Genomic DNA, 18,478 nt, shown 5'->3' with positions numbered 1-18,478 from the left:
AGAGAAAATTGAGAGACTCTGCTTTAACAAACAAAATCAAATGGAAAGTGTTAACGACTCAGTCTCCCTGCTCCAAGTTTGCCAGTGCTGGACCACACGGAAGAGGTCACAAACGGGTCCAGTCAGGGTCTGAGGAACAACTTGGTTGGGTTCCGGTCCCCAAGTGTCTGGCTCCCCAAATCTGATGTCTGCTCAGGTTTTAGGGTCGGCCTTCAGACTGCTCCTTAGTATGTTTTTTTTTTTTTTCAATTTTAATTGTTGTTCAATCCTTAACATGTTTTTAAATTACATAAGGTTTATTATGAATAAGTAAGTGAGTTAAATCGTGATCTACATGACTGCAAGAATGCCCTCGCATGTGTCTGTCCGCAGTCGACCCTCAACTCCACTTCTCACGAGCCTGCAGCACCGGTACTGTGGCCCTGGCCCTTTAAGGGGGAGCGCGAGGCCCCGCCCCCGGGCCCGCACCCCGCCCCTACGGCTCGAAGTCCGCAGCCGCAGCTCCTCCCGACGCGCGCCCGGCCCTCCGCAGCTGTGCACCCTCGGTCCAGCTGTGAGCACACGTCGGGAGTCCCAGCCATGTCCGCGGAGAGAGAGGTAGCCGAGGTGGCCACTGTTGTGGCGGCGGCCGAGGCAGGGGCTTCGGAAGACGCCTCTTCCCAGCCCCGGAATGCCGGAGCAGCTGGCGACGCCCAGCCATCTACGGCCTCGGAGGGGGCCGCCGCCCCTTCGCAGCCGCCGCTGCGCTACCTGGTGCTCACCGGCTTCGGCGGCTGCGACAAGCTGAAGCTGCAGAGCCGGCCGGCCGCGCCCCCGTCCCCCGGCCCCGGCCAACTGACGCTGCGCGTCCGGGCCTGTGGGCTCAACTTCGCAGACGTTATGGCCCGGCAGGGGCTGTACGACCGGCTGCCGCCGCTGCCCTATATCCCGGGCATGGAGGGAGCAGGAGTCGTGATCGCTGTGGGCGAGGGAGTCCATGACCGTAAGGTGAGCGGACCAGTCCAAGGGCCACTGGGTAGTGCGGCAGGATTGGGCGGGCGCCGGGGGTGTGGCAGGGCAGGGGAAACTGGCACGACCCGGGTAGACGGGCATGGAAGGCATAGTAGGAAAGGATACCGGATTTTGAGGCTAGTGGAGAACCGAATCTGTATTTGCGGGTGGGAGGGTGGAGACGGAATTATCGTCCCTTTCCCAACCATTTTTAATTGTGGCCGCCGCCCAAAAGCGGCTGTGGTGGTGGTAGGTGCGTGGGGGGAAAACAATAAGGCGCCCACGCGCATGCGCGCAGTGACCTTCCAACACCCCCCCCCCCCCTCCGGCTCCACACACACACAATCCCCAGTAACACCGCACCTGTACCCCTGCTCACCAAACTCTCCCTGGGTAATTGTGGTCTTTGACCCTAATGACGGTTGGTGCCTCGTTCCTCAAGGGAGCTGGAGGAGCCGTGTAGTCGGAGTTGGGCGGGGGCACGTGGCCGTGCCAGAGCCCTAGTCACATGCAGCCCCGTGGTCTGTGGGTGTGTGAGGCGGCCCCTCCCAGAGCAGGGCCGAGAGAATGAGGCACTCCCATCATGGAAGAGAGGGAGCCTGCCACCGCCGGTCCCCTGGCCCTAGGCTGCCAATCTGATTTTGGTGGTGGCTGGGGTGAAGTAGAGGGACGGAGTTGAGATTGGGTCTCTGGATCTTTGTTTTGGACTCTGTCTCCCGTGATTGCAATCTCTTCTCCTCCGGAGACTCAGCCATCAAGTCAGGACCCCCACGGCCGCCCTGGGGAAGTTGGTCCAGGGGGCAGTACCTGCCTCCACCTTCCCTGTGGAGGACCCTCAGAAACCCCTGCGGTGCCCATTTGAACTGGAGTGGGAGGTGTGGCACCGGCAGCAGGTTGGCCCAGCTCTGCCGGTCTGTTTCTCCTTTTCGTTTATCACTAATCTTGGCTACAACCCTGGACACCCGAGAGTTCCAAATGACCAACTTTTGCAGAGATCTCCAGTGAGCCTGTGCACGTCATTTGTTTAGGGCCTTGCAAGAGAGGCCTCTCAGATGTGGCGTTTCTCTTGCCGGACCTGCCAGTCCTAGATCCCGCAGCTGGAATTCTTGGATTTATTGTGCGTGCAGGCATCTCTTCTTTAAAGGGCTTCTCCGTGCATTCAGTTGTGGCCCCACCCTTTCCACTGATTTCTAAATAATCCACTTTTGAGAAGGTGCTCAAAGGAATTTTTTTTTTTTTTCATTGGCCGGGAGTCGTAGGTCATGCCGATGCTGAAGGCCACCCACCTAATCTCCCCTCCCCACACTTTCCACTTGGTAAATACAGGATATCCTGTCCAGGGCAAGAATCTGATTGTAAGAGGCTGAGTTCTGTGGGGAGAGCCCTCCCTGCCTCCTGATATCAGGGCTGACCCTGCCCTGTGATGGGCTGAGGGGTGGACATTTAGTCTGGGGAACTGGGGAGCATAGTTCTGGGCCAGATCTTTGACTGGCTACCGCCCAGTCTGACCACTGCACGTTTCCCAGTTCTCCAGGGTGATTGCGGAATCTGTTAGCTTTGAGTCCTGGGACGGAATTCCCCAGACCTCCTGGCAGTTCAGTGCTTACAGGGAAAGAGCCCAGCCTGCCTGCCCTCAATCCTCCTCCTTAATGGAATGTGAGGCCTTGAGGACATGAAAAAGGGTATGTGTGGGACTCCCATCCTCCTTCCCTGTGGATCCTAAGTCTCATTAATATGCAGAATTCCCATCATTCCTAGCAGGGACTAAGACAGACCTGGGCTGTCCCAGAACAGCACCCACACCTCCCTCTCCACACTCTTCAGAGTGAGGAGAGGCCTTCCTTTTTCCCTGAGAATGCCCAGACAAGGGTTCCTCTTTCTTTGCCCCCTTTCCTTCCTGAAAGGAGGCTCTCCTGCAGGTGGCTAAGATTGAGCAAAATACCTTGCTGGTGGGAGGGGTTATGTGGCTCTCCTTATCTCCCCCCCCGCCTCTGGGTGAAAGTGGGCCCTCCCCCCTGCTGACTCAGACACTTCACCTGAGGTGACCACACCCAGTCCTAAAGTCCTCAGAGATCTTTACCTGTGCTGAGATATGGCCCTGATCCCATTCTCCCTCTTCCTTCAGTTACTGGATGGGTGACCTCCCCTCCTAGCCACTGTTCCTGTCATTATGGTTGTCTTTATTATTAGCTAACACTACTACGTATCTACCATGTGGCTCACATTTGGCAAAAAGAGAAAAAAAAATCACTAAGTGATTTTTTGCCATCTAACCCTCACATCTGCCCTATTTTATAGATAGGAAAACGGGCTCAAAAAGGTTAAGTAATTGTTTATTTGCTCAAAGTCACATCACCAGTAAACAGTGGGGCCTTTTTTTTTTTTTAAAGAGAGGCAGTTTGATCTCTTTAACAGTGCTTCATGCTGCCCTAACTGTAAGCTTCTTGCATCAGGGACCTGATACAATAGTGAAGTCTAAGGTCTATGAGGTGGAGATAAGGATAGTATCTACCTCAAAGAGCTGGTGTGAGGATTAAATGTTTATATGTGAAGCACTTACAATAGGGCTTGGACCTTGGTAAGCGCTCAATAAAGGTAAGTTACCATTGTTTGTGATGACATTACTATTATTATCATTATTAGCACAACTATTGCTGCTGCTGCTTCCGCTGCTACTTCATTCCTAGGAAGAGGGCCTTATACATAACAGAAAATCATAAACGGCCAGGGGGTGAATGAGTGAGTGACCGAATCACGCTCCTCTTCCATTCTTCAAGGTAGGGGACCGCGTGATGGTGTTCATCCGGTCGGGCATGTGGCAGGAGGAGGTGACTGTTCCCTCGGCCCAGACCTACCTGATGCCTGAGGCCATGACCTTTGAGGAAGCCGCCGCCTTGCTGGTCAATTACATCACAGCGTACATGGTCCTCTTTGATTTTGGCAACCTGCGGCCTGGCCACAGCGTCTTGGTACACATGGCTGCAGGTAACAGGCCCCTTCCCTTTATTCCCGCTCCTTACGCCTCCCAGATTTTCTTCTAGGCCCCTGCTCTGCAGCACGTCTGGACTGTTGTCATGGGAACAGTGGCTGCCTTGGCCTATGGCGCCAAGGCCTCTGCAGGATTGTTGCTGTGGCAACATTCAGGCACCAGGTCTAGCCTGGTGTACTATCCATAGCAACGTGCCCTCGCCCTGCACCCCTTCCTAGGCAGCCACCCTTCCCCCCATTCTCAGCCACGGAAATTGGACGTAAGATGAGGGCAGCAAGTCTCCAAATGAACCCGGGCAAAATGAGGGTGACGGGCTCGGTTCTTGAGAGGCAGGAATGGAGAGGGGTGGCCGGGGGACTCTGTAGCCCCTCCTTGTGAAACGTCTCGTTGCAGGGGGTGTGGGTATCGCTGCCCTGCAGCTGTGCCGGACGGTGCAGAACGTGACAGTGTTCGGGACGGCCTCGGCCAGCAAGCACGAGATGCTGAAGGAGAACGGGGTCACACACCCCATTGACTACCACACGACTGACTACGTGGATGAGATCAAGAAGTTCTCCCCCAAAGGTGGGGTCAGGGCAGGGCGTGGCATGAGCCAGAGAGGGGGTTTCTAGGCTGGGGGATTCTCATGCTGTTCCTGGGCCCCCTTATTCCGTGACAGGCGTGGACATCGTCCTGGACCCTCTGGGTGGGTCAGATACTACCAAGGGCTACAACCTCCTCAAACCCATGGGCAAATTGATCACCTACGGTGAGTCAGTGACAGGGATGGAGAGGGGGAGTTAGGGGGGAAGCAGGGTGGGCTATAGGGGCATGTGGCTTGTGAATGAAAAAGGGGCAGCCTGGCCCTGGCTGGTGTGGCTCAGTGGATTGAGCAGGGGCCTGGGAGCCAAAGGGTCGCAGGTTCAATTCCCAGGCTAGGTCACATGCCTGGGTTGCGGGCCAGGTCCCGGGTAGGGGGCATGCCAGAGGCAAGCACATATGGATGTTTCTCTCCCTTCCCTCTCCTCTCTAAAATAAATAAATAAAATCCTTTTTAAAAAGGGGGGTTGGCAGCCTGGACGTGGCATTCAGATTGCTGCCTCCTGGGCACAGCTACCGTCATTTTCCTTCACAACTGTTCATGCAAATCACAGTGAATTCTGTGTTCTTTCTGGGCTCCTGTTGGGGATTGTTCCCAACACGAAATCAAGCAGTCTGCCTTCCTCTGTCTTACCCTCCTGCACTTCCTGGGCAAGCTGCATTTCCATTGAAAAAAATGAGTCTCATACATCTGAAACAAATACAAAATAATATTGAATGTACACCGTAACTGAAAGATAAAATTTAAAATATCTGTTTCACAAACATGAAAATAAATAAGTAAAGCCCTGGCTGGTGTAGCTCAGTGGATTGAGCGCGGGCTGTGAACCAAAGTGTCCCAGGTTCGATTCCCAGCCAGGGTACATTCCTGGGTTGCAGGCCATAACCCCCAGCAACTGCACATTGTTGTTTCTCTGTTTCTCTCTCTCTCTCTTTCTCTCTTTCTCTCTCCCTCTCTCCCCCCCCTTCCCTCTCTAAAAGTAAATAAATAAAATCTTTAAAAAAATAAAAGAAAATAAATAAGTAAAGGTTAGGACCATTTTCAAGTTTGTTGGAATCTTTTGGGGCCTGGTAGCCTGCCGGTCAGGGCTTACCCCGGCACTCCCCGGCACTGGTGTGGGTGGTTGTAAGGGGCCCCTCGAGGGCGGATGAACGTGCATCCAGACACGCAGGGATGCGCCTGGCACCTGGGTTCACGGGCTGCGCCTCCTTGTCTCTCAGGAGTGGCCAACCTGCTGACGGGCTCCAAGCGGAGCCTGATGACCATGGCTCGCACGTGGTGGCATCAGTTCAGCGTGACAGCCCTGCAGCTGCTGCCGGCCAACCGGGCGGTGTGTGGCTACCACCTGGGCTACCTGGATGGCGAGGTGGAGCTGATCAGCGGCGTGGTGGCCCGCCTCCTGGCTCTGTACAACCAGGGCCACATCAAACCTCACGTTGACTCCGTGTGGCCCTTCGAAAAGGTGAGTGTTGTGGCTGCGGTGGCTGTGCTGAGGGGGCCTGGGCAGGACTCTGGGGGTGGGGGTCCCAGGGTGGGGGTCCTGGGAGGAGGAGAGCCTCCTCCTCTAGGCTGGCTCTGGGGAGGGGGGTGCTGGATGGCACTGGGAGCAGGGTCTCGTTGTCTTCTTCAGGTGGCGGATGCCATGAAGCAGATACAGGAGAAGAAGAACGTGGGCAAAGTCATCTTGGTACCTGGGCCAGAGAAGGAAAACTAGGGCGGGGCTGGGAGACCCCTGGGACCCGGGAAGAGAGAAGCTGGGAAGCCATTTACGTGGACCGCCAGACCCTCTGAATTTCGTCGTGTGTCATGAAGCTCTGCTCTCTCTCTCCCCAAGGTCTCCGCGGTGATGACCTCTCCCCTGCCCTATTCTTTCTCTGTAGCCAAGGCTGCCCCCTCCCTCCTTCCTGCCCTCTGAAGAGGGTGGGAAGTGACCACTTGGATGTCTGGGCCCTGCCAAGGGGACAGGGAGGGTCAGAGGGAGACCGGCTGCTTCCTGCCCCCACCCTTTCCCCGGGCCTGTTGTGCTGCTTTCGTGCCAAGGTTAGCCAATCCCTTCCCGTTCCCTTCCGCGTGCTTCCGCCTCCGCCTCCGCCTCACCTCCCCTCCCGCCCCTGCCCCACGACCTCCCCAAAGAATTGAAATGTCAGCTCAGGATATGGGGCCAATCTGTGTGAGTCCAGCACGTCCCTGTTTTGCCCGAGTGTCCCTTCCGCCCCAGGCCGACCGGTGCCCACCTGTGAACCCCCTTGCCTCACGGCATGGCCTCGTCCTCTCGTCCCCAACGTCTTAAGCACAACTGGGCTTGTTCCACCTCCAGGCTTGCTGCCACTCTTAACCAAGGTTGCCTCTTACAGCAAGGGCGGGGATCGCACCTGCTCCCCCAGGGAGGGACGCGGAGCCCCCGCCTTCACTGAGTTCTCTGGATTTGTTCTCAGTGCCTTAGCAGTGGAAAACCTGTGCTTGTGTATGTAGGGGGGGTCCCTGTCTCGCACCTCCTTCTCCACCCCGGTACTCCCCAGTGCCTTCCTCGTTCGGGTGGAGCTGGGGTTTTGCTGCTCCCCAGTCCCACGACACTGCCAAAAATCTGTGTGTGTGCCAGGGTCGGGGGTGGGGGCAGGGAGGGGGGCAGCCCCTCGCCCCCGGGGTTCTGTGCCATGTCCCGTCTGTCTGCGGAGACTGTCATTTCTCTGTCAGTGCTTGAGGAGAAAGAGGCGGGGACGTTTTCTCAGCCTTGCAGATAAGTGTGGCATTCACAGCCAGAGCCCTGGGAGGCAATGCTACTATTTGTTGTTCTGGGACCAAAGTAAACATTGAAGCACATCCCCCCTCGGTCATGGGAGGCTCCCTGCCCCCTGCCTCCTCGGAGCAGGGCGGCACCTTTTCCAGCGCAGCCCCAGACTTCGTTTACCTGGGTGGGGGGAGGTGGAGCAGGGGAGTAAAACTGGGGGTGGGGGTGGGGGAGGGGGAGGGTGGCGGGGCTAGGACCTGGGCCACTGGAACCAAAGCGGGGACTTCCTCGGGTAGGGGTGTCGCTCCCTCTGCTCTCTAAGCTGGAATGAAGAAGGGTTATTGCCCCAGCCATTGCCAACGGGAGGTGGTGGGGAGGGCTCAGCCTCTTCGCTGTCCAAGTGAGGCCTGCGTGGTGTGAAGTGCGACTTCTGCTTCTGTGTACCCCACCCCGTTACCGAAGCTGCCTTTTGTGTTTGTGTCAATAAAAAGCCAAACCCTGTTCCTGGATGCCGCCGTGTAAGCGTGGAGGGGAAGGTGAGCCGGCGAAGGACCAGTGCTGACGGACAGTTAGGGTTTCTGCCCCGCCCCCCCCCCCCCCCGACCGTTTCCATGCCCGAATCGAGTTTCCTTTCATGAAATAAAATGAGGAAGAAGATCCTGCCATGCAGACACTTTTACTGTTCTGGGGCTGCGTTTCGCAACCTGGAGTCCCTGCCCGCCATTGACTGGCCCGATCTCGCCCGCCCGTCCGTGTGTCCCTGGCCCCAGCCCAGTGTGAGAAGGGCGGGCTCCTAGGCCGACTCCGAGGCAGTGAACAACGCCAGTCTCCGCTCTCCCGGGGGCACGGCGGTCAGGGCCTCCACCTCCCCTCCCCCGCGGGTGGGCTTCTGGAAGTGGACCTCCAGGACGTCATGCAGCTCCGGGCCTTCCAGGACGTCGGGGATGTTGAGTACCAGCACTGACTGGGGCACTGGCTGGGGCCTGACCTGGAAAAGGAGTTGGGAGATGGGCAAAGGCTTGTGAGGGCTAGGGGCCAGGGACAGAGACGGGAGCAAGCAGTGCCCAAGGGAGCACAGGCAGGAGGCCTGGAAGGGCCGGCAGTGGGTAGGTCAGCAGGGTTTGGGGGCTCATACTCTTCCCTGGGCTAGTTTCTGGCAGGCAGACGGGTCGAATGGCCCAGTCTCCACCGTCCTACTTACCTCTGCCTTCTGAATCTCTGCACTCATGTAGGGGGAGACTTTCAGAGGGACCTTCTGCCCACCCAGTGGCACTGTGAACTGGCCAATCCGGCACAGGTTCTGGGCCACTGCAGGGACAGGAAGGGGCAGACCTTTAGCACCAAGGGCCTTCTTCCTCCAGGGCCTGACGCATCTGCCATAACCCCCCTGGTAGGGCCCTTACCTTCATCCTTAACAAAGCCCAGCATGACGCCGCCGCCATGCAGCAGTTCCCGAGTTTCCACGTCTCCACCCCCATTCCTGGTCTTGCCAAAGAAGATCTCCAGCTTGTCCAGCAGCTCCTCCTCACTCAGCTTGAGCCCAGGAGGAAACCCGCTGACCAGCACCCTCTGGCTACTCATCTGGCTGGACACCTGAGAGGACACAAGTAGGCATGGTCCCAGGCACACCCCCACGCCTCAGTGTCCAGGTGCACCTCACCCCCTTCATGTCCCGGGACTCTCCATTCCTTCACCTGGATGCTTGTCACCATGGGCAGCTCCACGGGCTGGACCTGCACCCGCAGCCGGCACTGTTCCAGGTCGATCTTATGCTCCTTTAGTTGTAGCACCTGCTTGGCCACTGGGTGGAAGGAGCAGGATCAGCACTGAGAAGCCTCCCCCCCCCCCAGCACTTCCCCGAGAGCTCACCACTGGGGTCATCGAAGGTGACCAGGGCTGAGCCTCCAGGCAGAGGGTAGCAGATCTTCAGGTCGGAAATCAAAGACCTGGGCATCTCCCTGCCTTGCTGAGTGTGTCCTCGGAACACCAGGGGGACTTCAGGTATTGGGAATGGGACCTGGAGGTGGGGGAGGGGAGGCCGATGCAGCCTTCCAGGGTGCGAGAGTTCCCCACTCCCTCCCAGGAAGAAAGCGTTCCCAGTTCCACGTGATGATACCGAGTACAAGGGGTGAATACATTTATTGGGTACGAGGGAAGAGCTGGATGAAGGGGTGGGTGAAAGCAGGTCAAGCCTGTTCCAGCACTTCACATGCAAGATCTTAGTTTGTCCTTGCACAAGGCTGTGGGGGAGGCAGCTCCACTTTACAGATGAAGAAACAGATCCAGAGAGTTCAAGTAACATAGTCAAGGTCACACAGCAAGAAGTGGCCCAGCCAGGAATGAAACTAAGAACTCTCCGGCTTTTTCTACCAGGCTCCACCCCTTCTCCCAGCTTACCTTGTTTTGGGGAGAGTTCCGGCGCTCCTCTTTCAGCTTCTGCAGCTGCTGCAGCTTCATCTTGAGTCTGATCTGCTCCTTCTGAATGGAGTGGAATAGACTCTCTTTGTAGTCTGCCTGTTCGAGCAGAGGGGAATGACCAAATGTCCACTGGCCTCCCTGGACAGTGAAATGAGCCCAGGGACGGGGGTGCTTATTCTGGACTCTCCAGGATCAGAGTTGATGCTCAGCCCAAGAACAACCCAGCCCCTTGATGGGGCCCTGAGCTGGTCCTGGCCCACCTCTGCTCAGAACCTGGTGGCCTCAGCCACCCTCTGAAGGGCAGGGGCCTTTGCAGCAGCCGTGGCTGGTTTATTATGGAGACCTAGAGTTTCACAAACACTGGTGGAGCTCCTGCTGTGAGGTCCTAGGTACTGGCACAGGGCAGCGGGAGACCAGGGCATCCCTCAGGCCTGTACAAAACGGCCCCAGACTGTGCACAGTCACACAGATGGCTGTGGAGGACAGCAGGAGTTCGGAAGAGGGGCAGTCACAAAGGGGTTAACTCAGCCAGCGAGGCCTCCCGGAGGAGCGAGTGCTTAGAATTGCAAAATGTCATAATATTATTAGCTAACATGTATTAAGCACAAACATGTCAGGCATTGTGCTAAGCCATTTTTTTTTAATTAAAAAAAATTTTCCCCTGGCTGGCGTAGCTCAGTGGATTCAGCTCGGGCTTCGAACCAAAGTGTCGCAGGTTCAATTCCCAGTCAGGGCACATGCCTGGGTTGCAGGCCATGACCCCCAGCAACTGCACATTGATGTTTCTCTCTCTCTCTCTCTCCTTCCCTTCCCTCTCTAAAAAATAAATTTAAAAAACCTTTTTTTTTCAGCCCTGGCTGGTGTGGCTCAGTGGATTGAGTGCCAGCCTGTGAATCAAAAAGTTTGCTGGTTCAGTTCCTGGTCAGGGCACGTGCCTGGGTTGTGGGCCAGGCCCCCCCAGTTGTGGGCAGGTGAGAGGCAACCTATCGATCACACATCCATGTTTCTCTTCCTTTCTTTCTCCCTTCCCCTCTCTCTAAAAATAAATAAAACCTTTAATTTCTTTTCAATGTATGGAGAAAGTTTATTTAGAAGCCTATAGATGTAGTAGGAGTGAGCCGGCTGGGCGCATGGACTCAGGAAACAAGGTACAGAGGCCGAAGAAAGGCCCTCGGAGCTCAGGAGAGAGAGGCCAAGGTGGTGCTGGGAGGGGAAGAACAGGGACAGAAAGGCGCATGCGTGCTCCCGAGAGGGCGCACACCGGCGCTAAGCCATTTAGATGCATTCTATCACTCAGTTCTACCAACAGCCCTATGAGATAAATACCCTCTTATCCTTATTTTACAGATGAGGAAACCGAAGCTCAGAGAGGTTGAGTGACTTGCCGGAAGTAATTCAGTCCTAGGCAGTCTGACTCCTCGCTGCCAATTTGTTCTCTACAATGAAGAAATTAAACCCAGAGTTGGGGAGTAATTTACCCCACACCTCCCAGCTTGCCTCTTGGCTGCCACCCTTTCTGCTGTGCCAAGCAGCCTTTCAGGGTGGGAGTGATTTGGAGCAGGGAGAGAGAGAGAGAGAGAAGGAGAGAGCGCGCCCGCACGCTGACAACACAGGCAGGGGAAGGACACCAAGGATGCGGATAAACGCACCTTTGTTTGTGGGTTGGAGCAGACATCAGCTGGCAGAGTGCACCCTGTGGTTGGTTGGGAAGCCTGGTAAATAAGGTCACCCCAGAGTCTACGTGTGAACTCACGAAGGGAGACGGGCCTGTGTCCTGGTCCTCTCTGTATCGCCAGTGCTCCGTAGAGTCCCTGGCACAAAACAAGCTCTTGGCAAATGTGTATTGAATGAATGAAGTGAATACATAATAGGATGGAAGCGTATAGCAGAGGGCATGGAAGACATTCAGTGAGTTCACTGTTTAAAGCAGAGGAAAGCTAGGGCTTGAATAATGCTGGTTTACGACTAGTGAGAAATGTGCCTCATTCTTTACATTTCTGCAAACAAGGGGTTGTAAACGTGATACCTTTAAGGGCCGGTTAGATGACATCAGTGAGTCAAGGGAACCAGGAGAGGGAGATGGGGAGTGGTGGGGACTCTGACAAACTGGGGAGCACGTCCCCGCTGAAGTGGCAGCCTCGTCTTAGCTCTAATCGGGATTTTCTCCATGGGAATGAGGTCCCGGTGTCCCTTATCTTCTCATTTTTAAGGAAAACCAGAAATCTGGATTTTTATTTGAAAAAATATGGCTCCGTGTTTAAAAAAATATATGAAAAATAAAACATATTAGTGGGCTGGATTCAGTCCACAGTCCAATCTCTTTTTACTTCTGCTTTAAATCTTTTTTTTAATTAAAATATTTTATTTATTTATTTTCAGAGAGAAGGGAAGGGAGGGAGAAAGAGAGGGAGAGAAACATTGATGTGCAAAAGAACCATTGATTGGGTCTCGCAGGCCCCCAGCTGGGGGCCTGGCCTGCAACCTAGACATGTGCCCTGACTGGGAATCAAACCGGCGACCTGACCTTTCAGTTCACAGGACGACCCCAGCCCACTGAGCCACACCAGCCAGGGCTTGCTTTAAATCTTGATCTAATGATACTTAGTTGAAAATCCGGTAATTGGCAATGCTATTTAATAAATAGCTTAATAAAAATAAACAGTAGCTTCATAGATAAGAGTATTTACAGAAAAACTCAGTCCGGAGAGTTTAGATGTGAAGCAGGCAGGAAAAGGGGAATAGCGGGGATTTCCGAAAGGAGGAGTGAGGCGCCGGATGTGGTGTTGGACCGAGGCCCGGGCAATGGTGGCGGCGGAGTGAACTAGTGAACTGGGGCGGGAGCTGTGGAGCGAGGGAAGCAAGCGCGGGCTCCCCGTCTCCGGTTTCCACTGACCCGACAGGAGCTGACCTGGGGCTCCCGCGGGAGGCACGAGGGAGCATGTGGGTGACTACGTTTCGTGAGGAGAAGCCCCCAGGCTCCGTGGGTGTTTGCATTAAGGAGATGGACGGGAATGACCCGGAGAGACGATGCCAGGTGGCAGACCTGGGCGCCCCATGGGAGTGTGGTGTAATGCCACTGGCCCAGGGGGCAAAGAAAGAGGGCCAGGCCTGCTAAGTGCCGGGCAGGGTTGGGCCCCAGGTCATTTAACTATCACAAAACTGCCTCTCGTCTCCAACTCCCAACTGATACTTGTCTCTTCCAGGACCCTCTTAACGACAACACAGGTCAATTGCAGTCACTTGAATCCAACTATACAGGCTGTTCATGTGTGGTCTGTAAATGCAAGCCGCTGTCCATCTGAAGCTCAACCGAAACAAACCTGCCGTCCACTCTACACTGAGCTCCCCGAGAGACTGTAAATACCGGATGCTTTTGGGTTAAGTCCATGGTGTAAGGTTACTTTTCACTACACACATTCATTCTTCCGCCTTACTCGCTGACTTTAGACCCTCGCCGCCGCATAAGGTAAAATCTCAGGCCATCCATGCTCATCGCAGGAGGCAGGTTAGGACAATGGTTAGGAGCACAAATTGGGGCCAGACCCCTGAGGTTTACATCAGCTCCTGTGACTACTGCAAGATTTTTTTTTTTTAACTCTCTGTGCCTTGGTTTCCTCACCTGTAAAACGGGCAGACTAGCTGTTTCCACCTGTATTTAATTTCGTTTGGACGTGGCGCCTGGCACGTAAGTGCTATGTCACGTGTTTTCTATTTCAATAAACTCCATTTCCCATAAAAGGAAACCTGAGATGCACCAAGGTTGACTAATGAGCCAAAGTCAGTCAAACCCAAGGCTACTGAAGACCCAGGTCAGGGACAAGACTTGGTGGGTAGGACCCTGGGTTGGAACAGCACGTGCTGGTGGTCGAAGCCAGGAGGATGGGAGAGCTCTCTGGGGAAAAGAGCCTTAAAAATGCGCTCTTCCAGGCGACGTGGTCAGGGGCCAGGAGAGAATGCAGAGAAGAAACAGAAGACACGGTCAGAGATGAGCGGCACCAGGGCCAGGCCTGGGGAGGGTCAGACACCAAGGAGGAAGAGGGGCGAAACCGAGCTGAGGGGAGGGGGCCACCAGCAGGCCACTTGCTCACCGCTCACCGCCTCCTCACCCACTCACTTAACAGTCAATTCACATCCACCGTTTGCCGGGCCCTGTCCTAGGCCCTGGGGCCCCGGAAGTGAGCAAAACAGACGGAACTTCCTCGTGGAGTTTACATTCTAGGGGATGAGCCAGACAGTAAGCAGAATAGCTAAGTAAAATGTGTATCATGTTAGTGATAAGTGTTATGGATAAAAACAAAGCAGGGAAGGGAGGACAGAGAATGCCGGAGGACAGTTTTAAATGGGGTGATAAGAATAGGCCTCCCTGAGACAGCTCAGCACACACTTGGAGGAGGAGGAGCAGGAGCCATGCAGAGGGAACAGCAAGTGCAAAGGCCCTGAGGTGGGAGTTTGTTGGGTGTATCTGGGGGATAGCAAGGAGGGCAGTGTGGCTGGAACTGAGGGAGGGAGGGAGAGGGGTTGGAAGTGAAGTCACAGAGGAAATGGGGTGGGATCACGCAGGGCCTTTTACTCCACGTGAGGGGGGAAGCCACAGGCAGGCTTAAGTGTTAGCACGATTCCTTGGCTGTTACGTGAACAGACTGGTGTGGGGAATCGGCCCAGGCAGGGAGATCACAGAGGAGGCCATTGCAGAGTCCAGGTGAGTGGTGTTAGTGACCAGGTGGTAGCAGCAGAGGTGGTGAGGAGTACTCAAGAGTCTATAAAAGTGAAAAAAAAAAAAAAAAGTCAAGATAGACTGTAATTGCTGATAGATGAGAAACAGGGTGTGGAAGAGAGAGAGGAGTCTGGGATGACTCTTAAGCTTTTGGATCTGAGCCTTTTTTGGAAGCTGGAGGGAAGAAAAGCCATTCGCTGAGATGGGAGAGACTGTGGGTCGAAGAAGTTTGGGACAGAAAGTTAGGGGATTGTTTTGGGCATGCTCAGTATGAAGTGCCTATTCAACATCTCGGTCGAGACCTATAGTGGCAGTGCTTCTACCAGTCTAGCATTCAGCGGGGAAGAGGTTTAGGCTGGGAGTATGCATTTGGGAATGACCTATGCAGAGAGATTTAAAGTCATAAAGCTAAATGAGAGCAACAGGGGTGAGTGTAGACAGAAAAGAGGTCCGAGGGCTGATTTCTGGGGCACCCGACACCAGGAGGTCAGGGGAACAAGGAAGAACCAGCCGAGGAGAATGCAGAGGACTGGCTGGGGAAACCTGAGAGGAGAGGCGCGAAGGATGAAGAGAGATCAAGGAGGAGGAGGAAGAGGAAGAGGAGGACCTAGCAGCTGGGCCAAGTGCTGCTAACAAGCCGACTAAGATGAAGAATGGGAAAAAGACCATTGAGACTGAGAAAAAACAAACTCTACTTATCATAAGGAAACGGCCAGAAATTCATGTACAAGAATTCTTATTATTGTAGCTTTGTTTACAACAAGAGAACATGTCCAACCACAGAGGGATAGCCAAATAAATATAAAATATGATGTAGCAATTAAAAGACATTAATGAACATTTAGCAGCATGGAGAAAATGCCCACAATCAGACAGAAGAGCAAAATATAAAACTATATATAAGGTAGGGTGCCTAGTCTGTCAATTTAAAAAGTTTTAATTCAGCCCTGGCTGGTGTGCCTCAGTGGACTGAGTGCTGATCTGTGAACCAAACGGTCACCAGTTCGGTTCCCAATCAGGGCACAGGCCTGGATTGCTGGCAAGGTTCCCCAGTAGGGGGTGTGGGCGAGGCAACTGATCAATATATCTTACACACTGATGTTTCTCTCCCTCTTTCTCCCCCCTTCCCCTCTCTATAAAAAGTAAATAAGTAAAATCTTTAAAGAAAGTTTTAGCCCTGGGTGGCGTAGCTCAGTGGATTGAGCGCGGGCTGCAAACCAAAGCATCGCAGGTTCGATTCCCAGTCAGGGCACATGCCTGGGTTGCAGGCCACGGCCCCCAGCAACTGCACATTGATGTTTCTCTCTCTCTCTTTCTCCTTCCCTTCCCTCTCTAAAAATAAATAAATAAAATCTTTAAACAATTTTAAAAAGTTTTAATTCATAAGGATATTTATTAATGCATAAGAACTCTGGGAAGACAGACACCAAGATGTTATTAATAAAGGTCGTCTCTCAATAATGAATTTAGTGTGATTAAAACAAAAAACCAGCTTTCTGGACCCACTTTCCAGAAAGTTAATACATAAAGGCCCTTTAAAGGAGTTTTAGCAGACAGGTAGGCCTGAGGTGGGGGTGAATCAAGGTGGTCCTGCCCGCTGGCTGGTGTGGTTTGGTGGATGGACCGAGTGCCAGCCTGAGAAATGAGAGGTACCCGGTTTGATACCCAGTCAGGGCACATGCCTGGGCTGCGGGCCAGGTCCCCGTCTGGGGGCGTGCAGGAGGCAACTGATCAATGTTACTCTCCTCTCCCTCCCTTCCCCTCTCTCTAAAAAATAGAAATAAAAAAAAAAAGAAAAAGAAAAAGATGGTCCTGGGGAACTGGGTTCTGAAAAGGGTGGTGATAATAGTAACAATAATGAACATGTATTAAGTGCTTAGTATGTGCCAAAATGTGTTTTTACTGTATTAATTTATGGGTTATCTAGTTGGATTCTTACAGTTAAGTACTCTTATAAGAAAGCTTTGCTATAACTCATATTTTAAACATTTTAAAAGTCTTCAACTGAGGATATGTTTATTTATTTGGGAGAGAGAGAGAGGAAGAGAGACAAAGAAAGAGAAAGAGAGAGAAACATTGATTGGTTGTTTCCCTTTGCACCCCGGGTGTGGATCAAACCCGCAACCTATGTATGTGCCCTGACTGGGGATCAAACCACCAACTTTTTGATGTATGAGATGACGCTCCAACCAACTGAGCCACCTGGCCAGGGCTACAATACTCATCTTATGGATAAGGAAATGGGGCTTAGATGACAGCTTTAGAGAGAAGAATAATTTGCCTAGGGCCACACAGTTGCAGGGACCAGGATTTGGAACCAGGCGGGCTGGCGCTAGAGCCCGTGGTCTTTCATGTGACATTGAAAGGGCAAATGAAAAATTTCTAAGTGTATTGGTAACAGGGTGCTATCAGGGAAGGAAAGACGGACGTAACTGGAGAGTGGATGAGACTCATTCATCCATCAGCTGTTTATTGAGTGTCTGCTGCATGCCTGGAACCGTGCCAGGCACTGGGGATCGAGAGTGAACCGGCCAGACCAGGGACCGGTCCTCACAGAGCCGAGTCTGGCGTGAGTCTGGGCGTGTGCAGGCCAGGAAATGGTGGCATGACAGGCAGGGGGAGGTTAGCTCTCGGAGGAGGTACACTTCTTCCTCTGAGCGGGAGGAGGGCCCAAGGTTGGGATGCAACTACAAGGAGAAGCAGAATTTGCTGGGGAAGATCTCAGGAAGTTAAGAATGAGAACATTTCTTAAATGTTTAGAATTGTCATTAGAGCAATTCTTTTATTTATTTTTTATTGATTTTTTAGAGAGAAACATCAATTTGTTCCATTTATTTTGTTATTTCAATTATTTATGCATTCATTGATTTATCGTCTTTTCTAAAAGATTTAAAAAAAATTATTGATCTTACATAGAGAAACATCCATTTGTTGCTCCACCTGCCTGTGCATTCATTGGCTGCCTCTTGTATGTGCCCCACGTGAGGATCGAACCAGAAACCCTAGTGTATTGGGTTAAGGCTCTAACCAACTGAGCTACCCAGGGGAGAGGAAAACCCAGCCAGGCTTCTCCCTAGACTCTCAGCAGCTCCAGCAGGTGGACGGGGAGCGGCCTGGCCACCCAGCCCTGCCGAGAGGAGCGCTCCTCTGCTGCTCCCGACCCCCAACAGCGTCCTCCTCACTTACATTGTCTTCAGTCACTGACATGGGTCTGGGGTCTGGGTGGCAGGGCCGCCTGCGTCTTCAGAGCTGGAAACAAAGGGGCAGAAGCCACCAGACTGAAGTCTGGGGTCTACCTTCTGAGATGCAGTTCAAATGGCTCTGCGTGCTGGCTCTTTACTTCCACTTTCATTTCAGATAAATCCCTGCCCTTTCGTGTTCACACGCCCCCAGCTGGTTTTTCCCCACCCCTAGGAGGAGCCTTTCTGGTCTCTAGGTCGACTTTGCTCTGCTATGAGCCTCAGGGGAAGCTACCTTTTGAAATACAAACTGAATTCTGGCCCCAATCAGCCATTCATACCCTGTCGATCCCAGCAGGCCACTGGTAGAATTTCGTCTGCTTTGTTAATAGATATTTCCCTACAGCTCAGAATCATGCCAGGCACATGTAGACATTGATGAAACAATTGAATGACAAATGCAACCAGAACAAATCTCCGTCAAGTTCACAAAGCTGTCATAATACCTAATTTGTTGAGGGCTGTTTTGTGCCCAGTACTGGTTCTGCTTTGCATGAATTAAACTCAATCTTTATTTAAATTTTAAAAAAAGGTTTTACTTTTTTTTACAAGATTTTATTTATTTTTAGAGAGGGAAGGGAGGGAGAGAGAGAGAGAGAGAAACATCAATGTGCAGTTGCTGGGGGCTGTGGCCTACAACCCAGGCATGTGCCCTGACTGGGACTCGAACCTGCGATGCTTTGGTTCGCAGCCCGCGCTCAATCCACTGAGCTATGCCAGCCAGGGCTAATCTTTATTTATTTTTTAAATTAAAAAATATATAACAGAAAACTACTTGAACAATGATTAAAACAGAATTAAAAATATAAGAAAAGTAAAA

General features: G+C 53.0%; 2 protein-coding genes across 3 annotated transcripts; one reads left to right on the top strand and one right to left on the bottom strand.

Annotated features, from left to right (window-relative positions):
• The first annotated feature begins 496 nt into the window (after positions 1 to 496).
• VAT1 (vesicle amine transport 1) lies at positions 497 to 7,788 on the top strand. Its single transcript, XM_045836970.1, has 6 exons — positions 497 to 987; positions 3,768 to 3,975; positions 4,373 to 4,543; positions 4,638 to 4,727; positions 5,780 to 6,021; positions 6,190 to 7,788. Exons 1-6 carry the CDS (start codon positions 580 to 582, stop codon positions 6,271 to 6,273), a joined length of 1,203 nt encoding a protein of 400 aa, XP_045692926.1. The 5' UTR covers positions 497 to 579; the 3' UTR covers positions 6,274 to 7,788.
• A 159-nt stretch (positions 7,789 to 7,947) lies between these two features.
• On the bottom strand, positions 7,948 to 17,759 carry IFI35 (interferon induced protein 35). 2 transcript variants are annotated; one of them, XM_045836971.1, is made up of 7 exons: positions 17,606 to 17,759; positions 9,685 to 9,801; positions 9,157 to 9,304; positions 8,982 to 9,088; positions 8,691 to 8,880; positions 8,489 to 8,595; positions 7,948 to 8,275 (listed from the first exon to the last, which is right to left on the bottom strand). In XM_045836971.1, the coding sequence occupies exons 1-7, from the start codon at positions 17,624 to 17,626 to the stop codon at positions 8,081 to 8,083; spliced, it is 885 nt and encodes a 294-aa protein (XP_045692927.1). In that variant the 5' UTR covers positions 17,627 to 17,759; the 3' UTR covers positions 7,948 to 8,080. The 2 variants fall into 2 exon arrangements, with proteins under 2 accessions (XP_045692927.1, XP_045692928.1); XM_045836972.1 differs by having other exon boundaries at positions 9,685 to 9,765.
• Positions 17,760 to 18,478: the final 719 nt, after the last annotated feature.

Source organism: Phyllostomus hastatus, unplaced genomic scaffold (genome assembly GCF_019186645.2).
Source record: "Phyllostomus hastatus isolate PE091 unplaced genomic scaffold, TTU_PhHast_1.1 phas_contig_210, whole genome shotgun sequence".
NCBI classification, from domain to species: Eukaryota; Metazoa; Chordata; class Mammalia; order Chiroptera; family Phyllostomidae; genus Phyllostomus; species Phyllostomus hastatus.
Note: the sequence above shows the minus strand (reverse complement) of the source record. Positions and strands in the feature narration are given on the sequence as shown.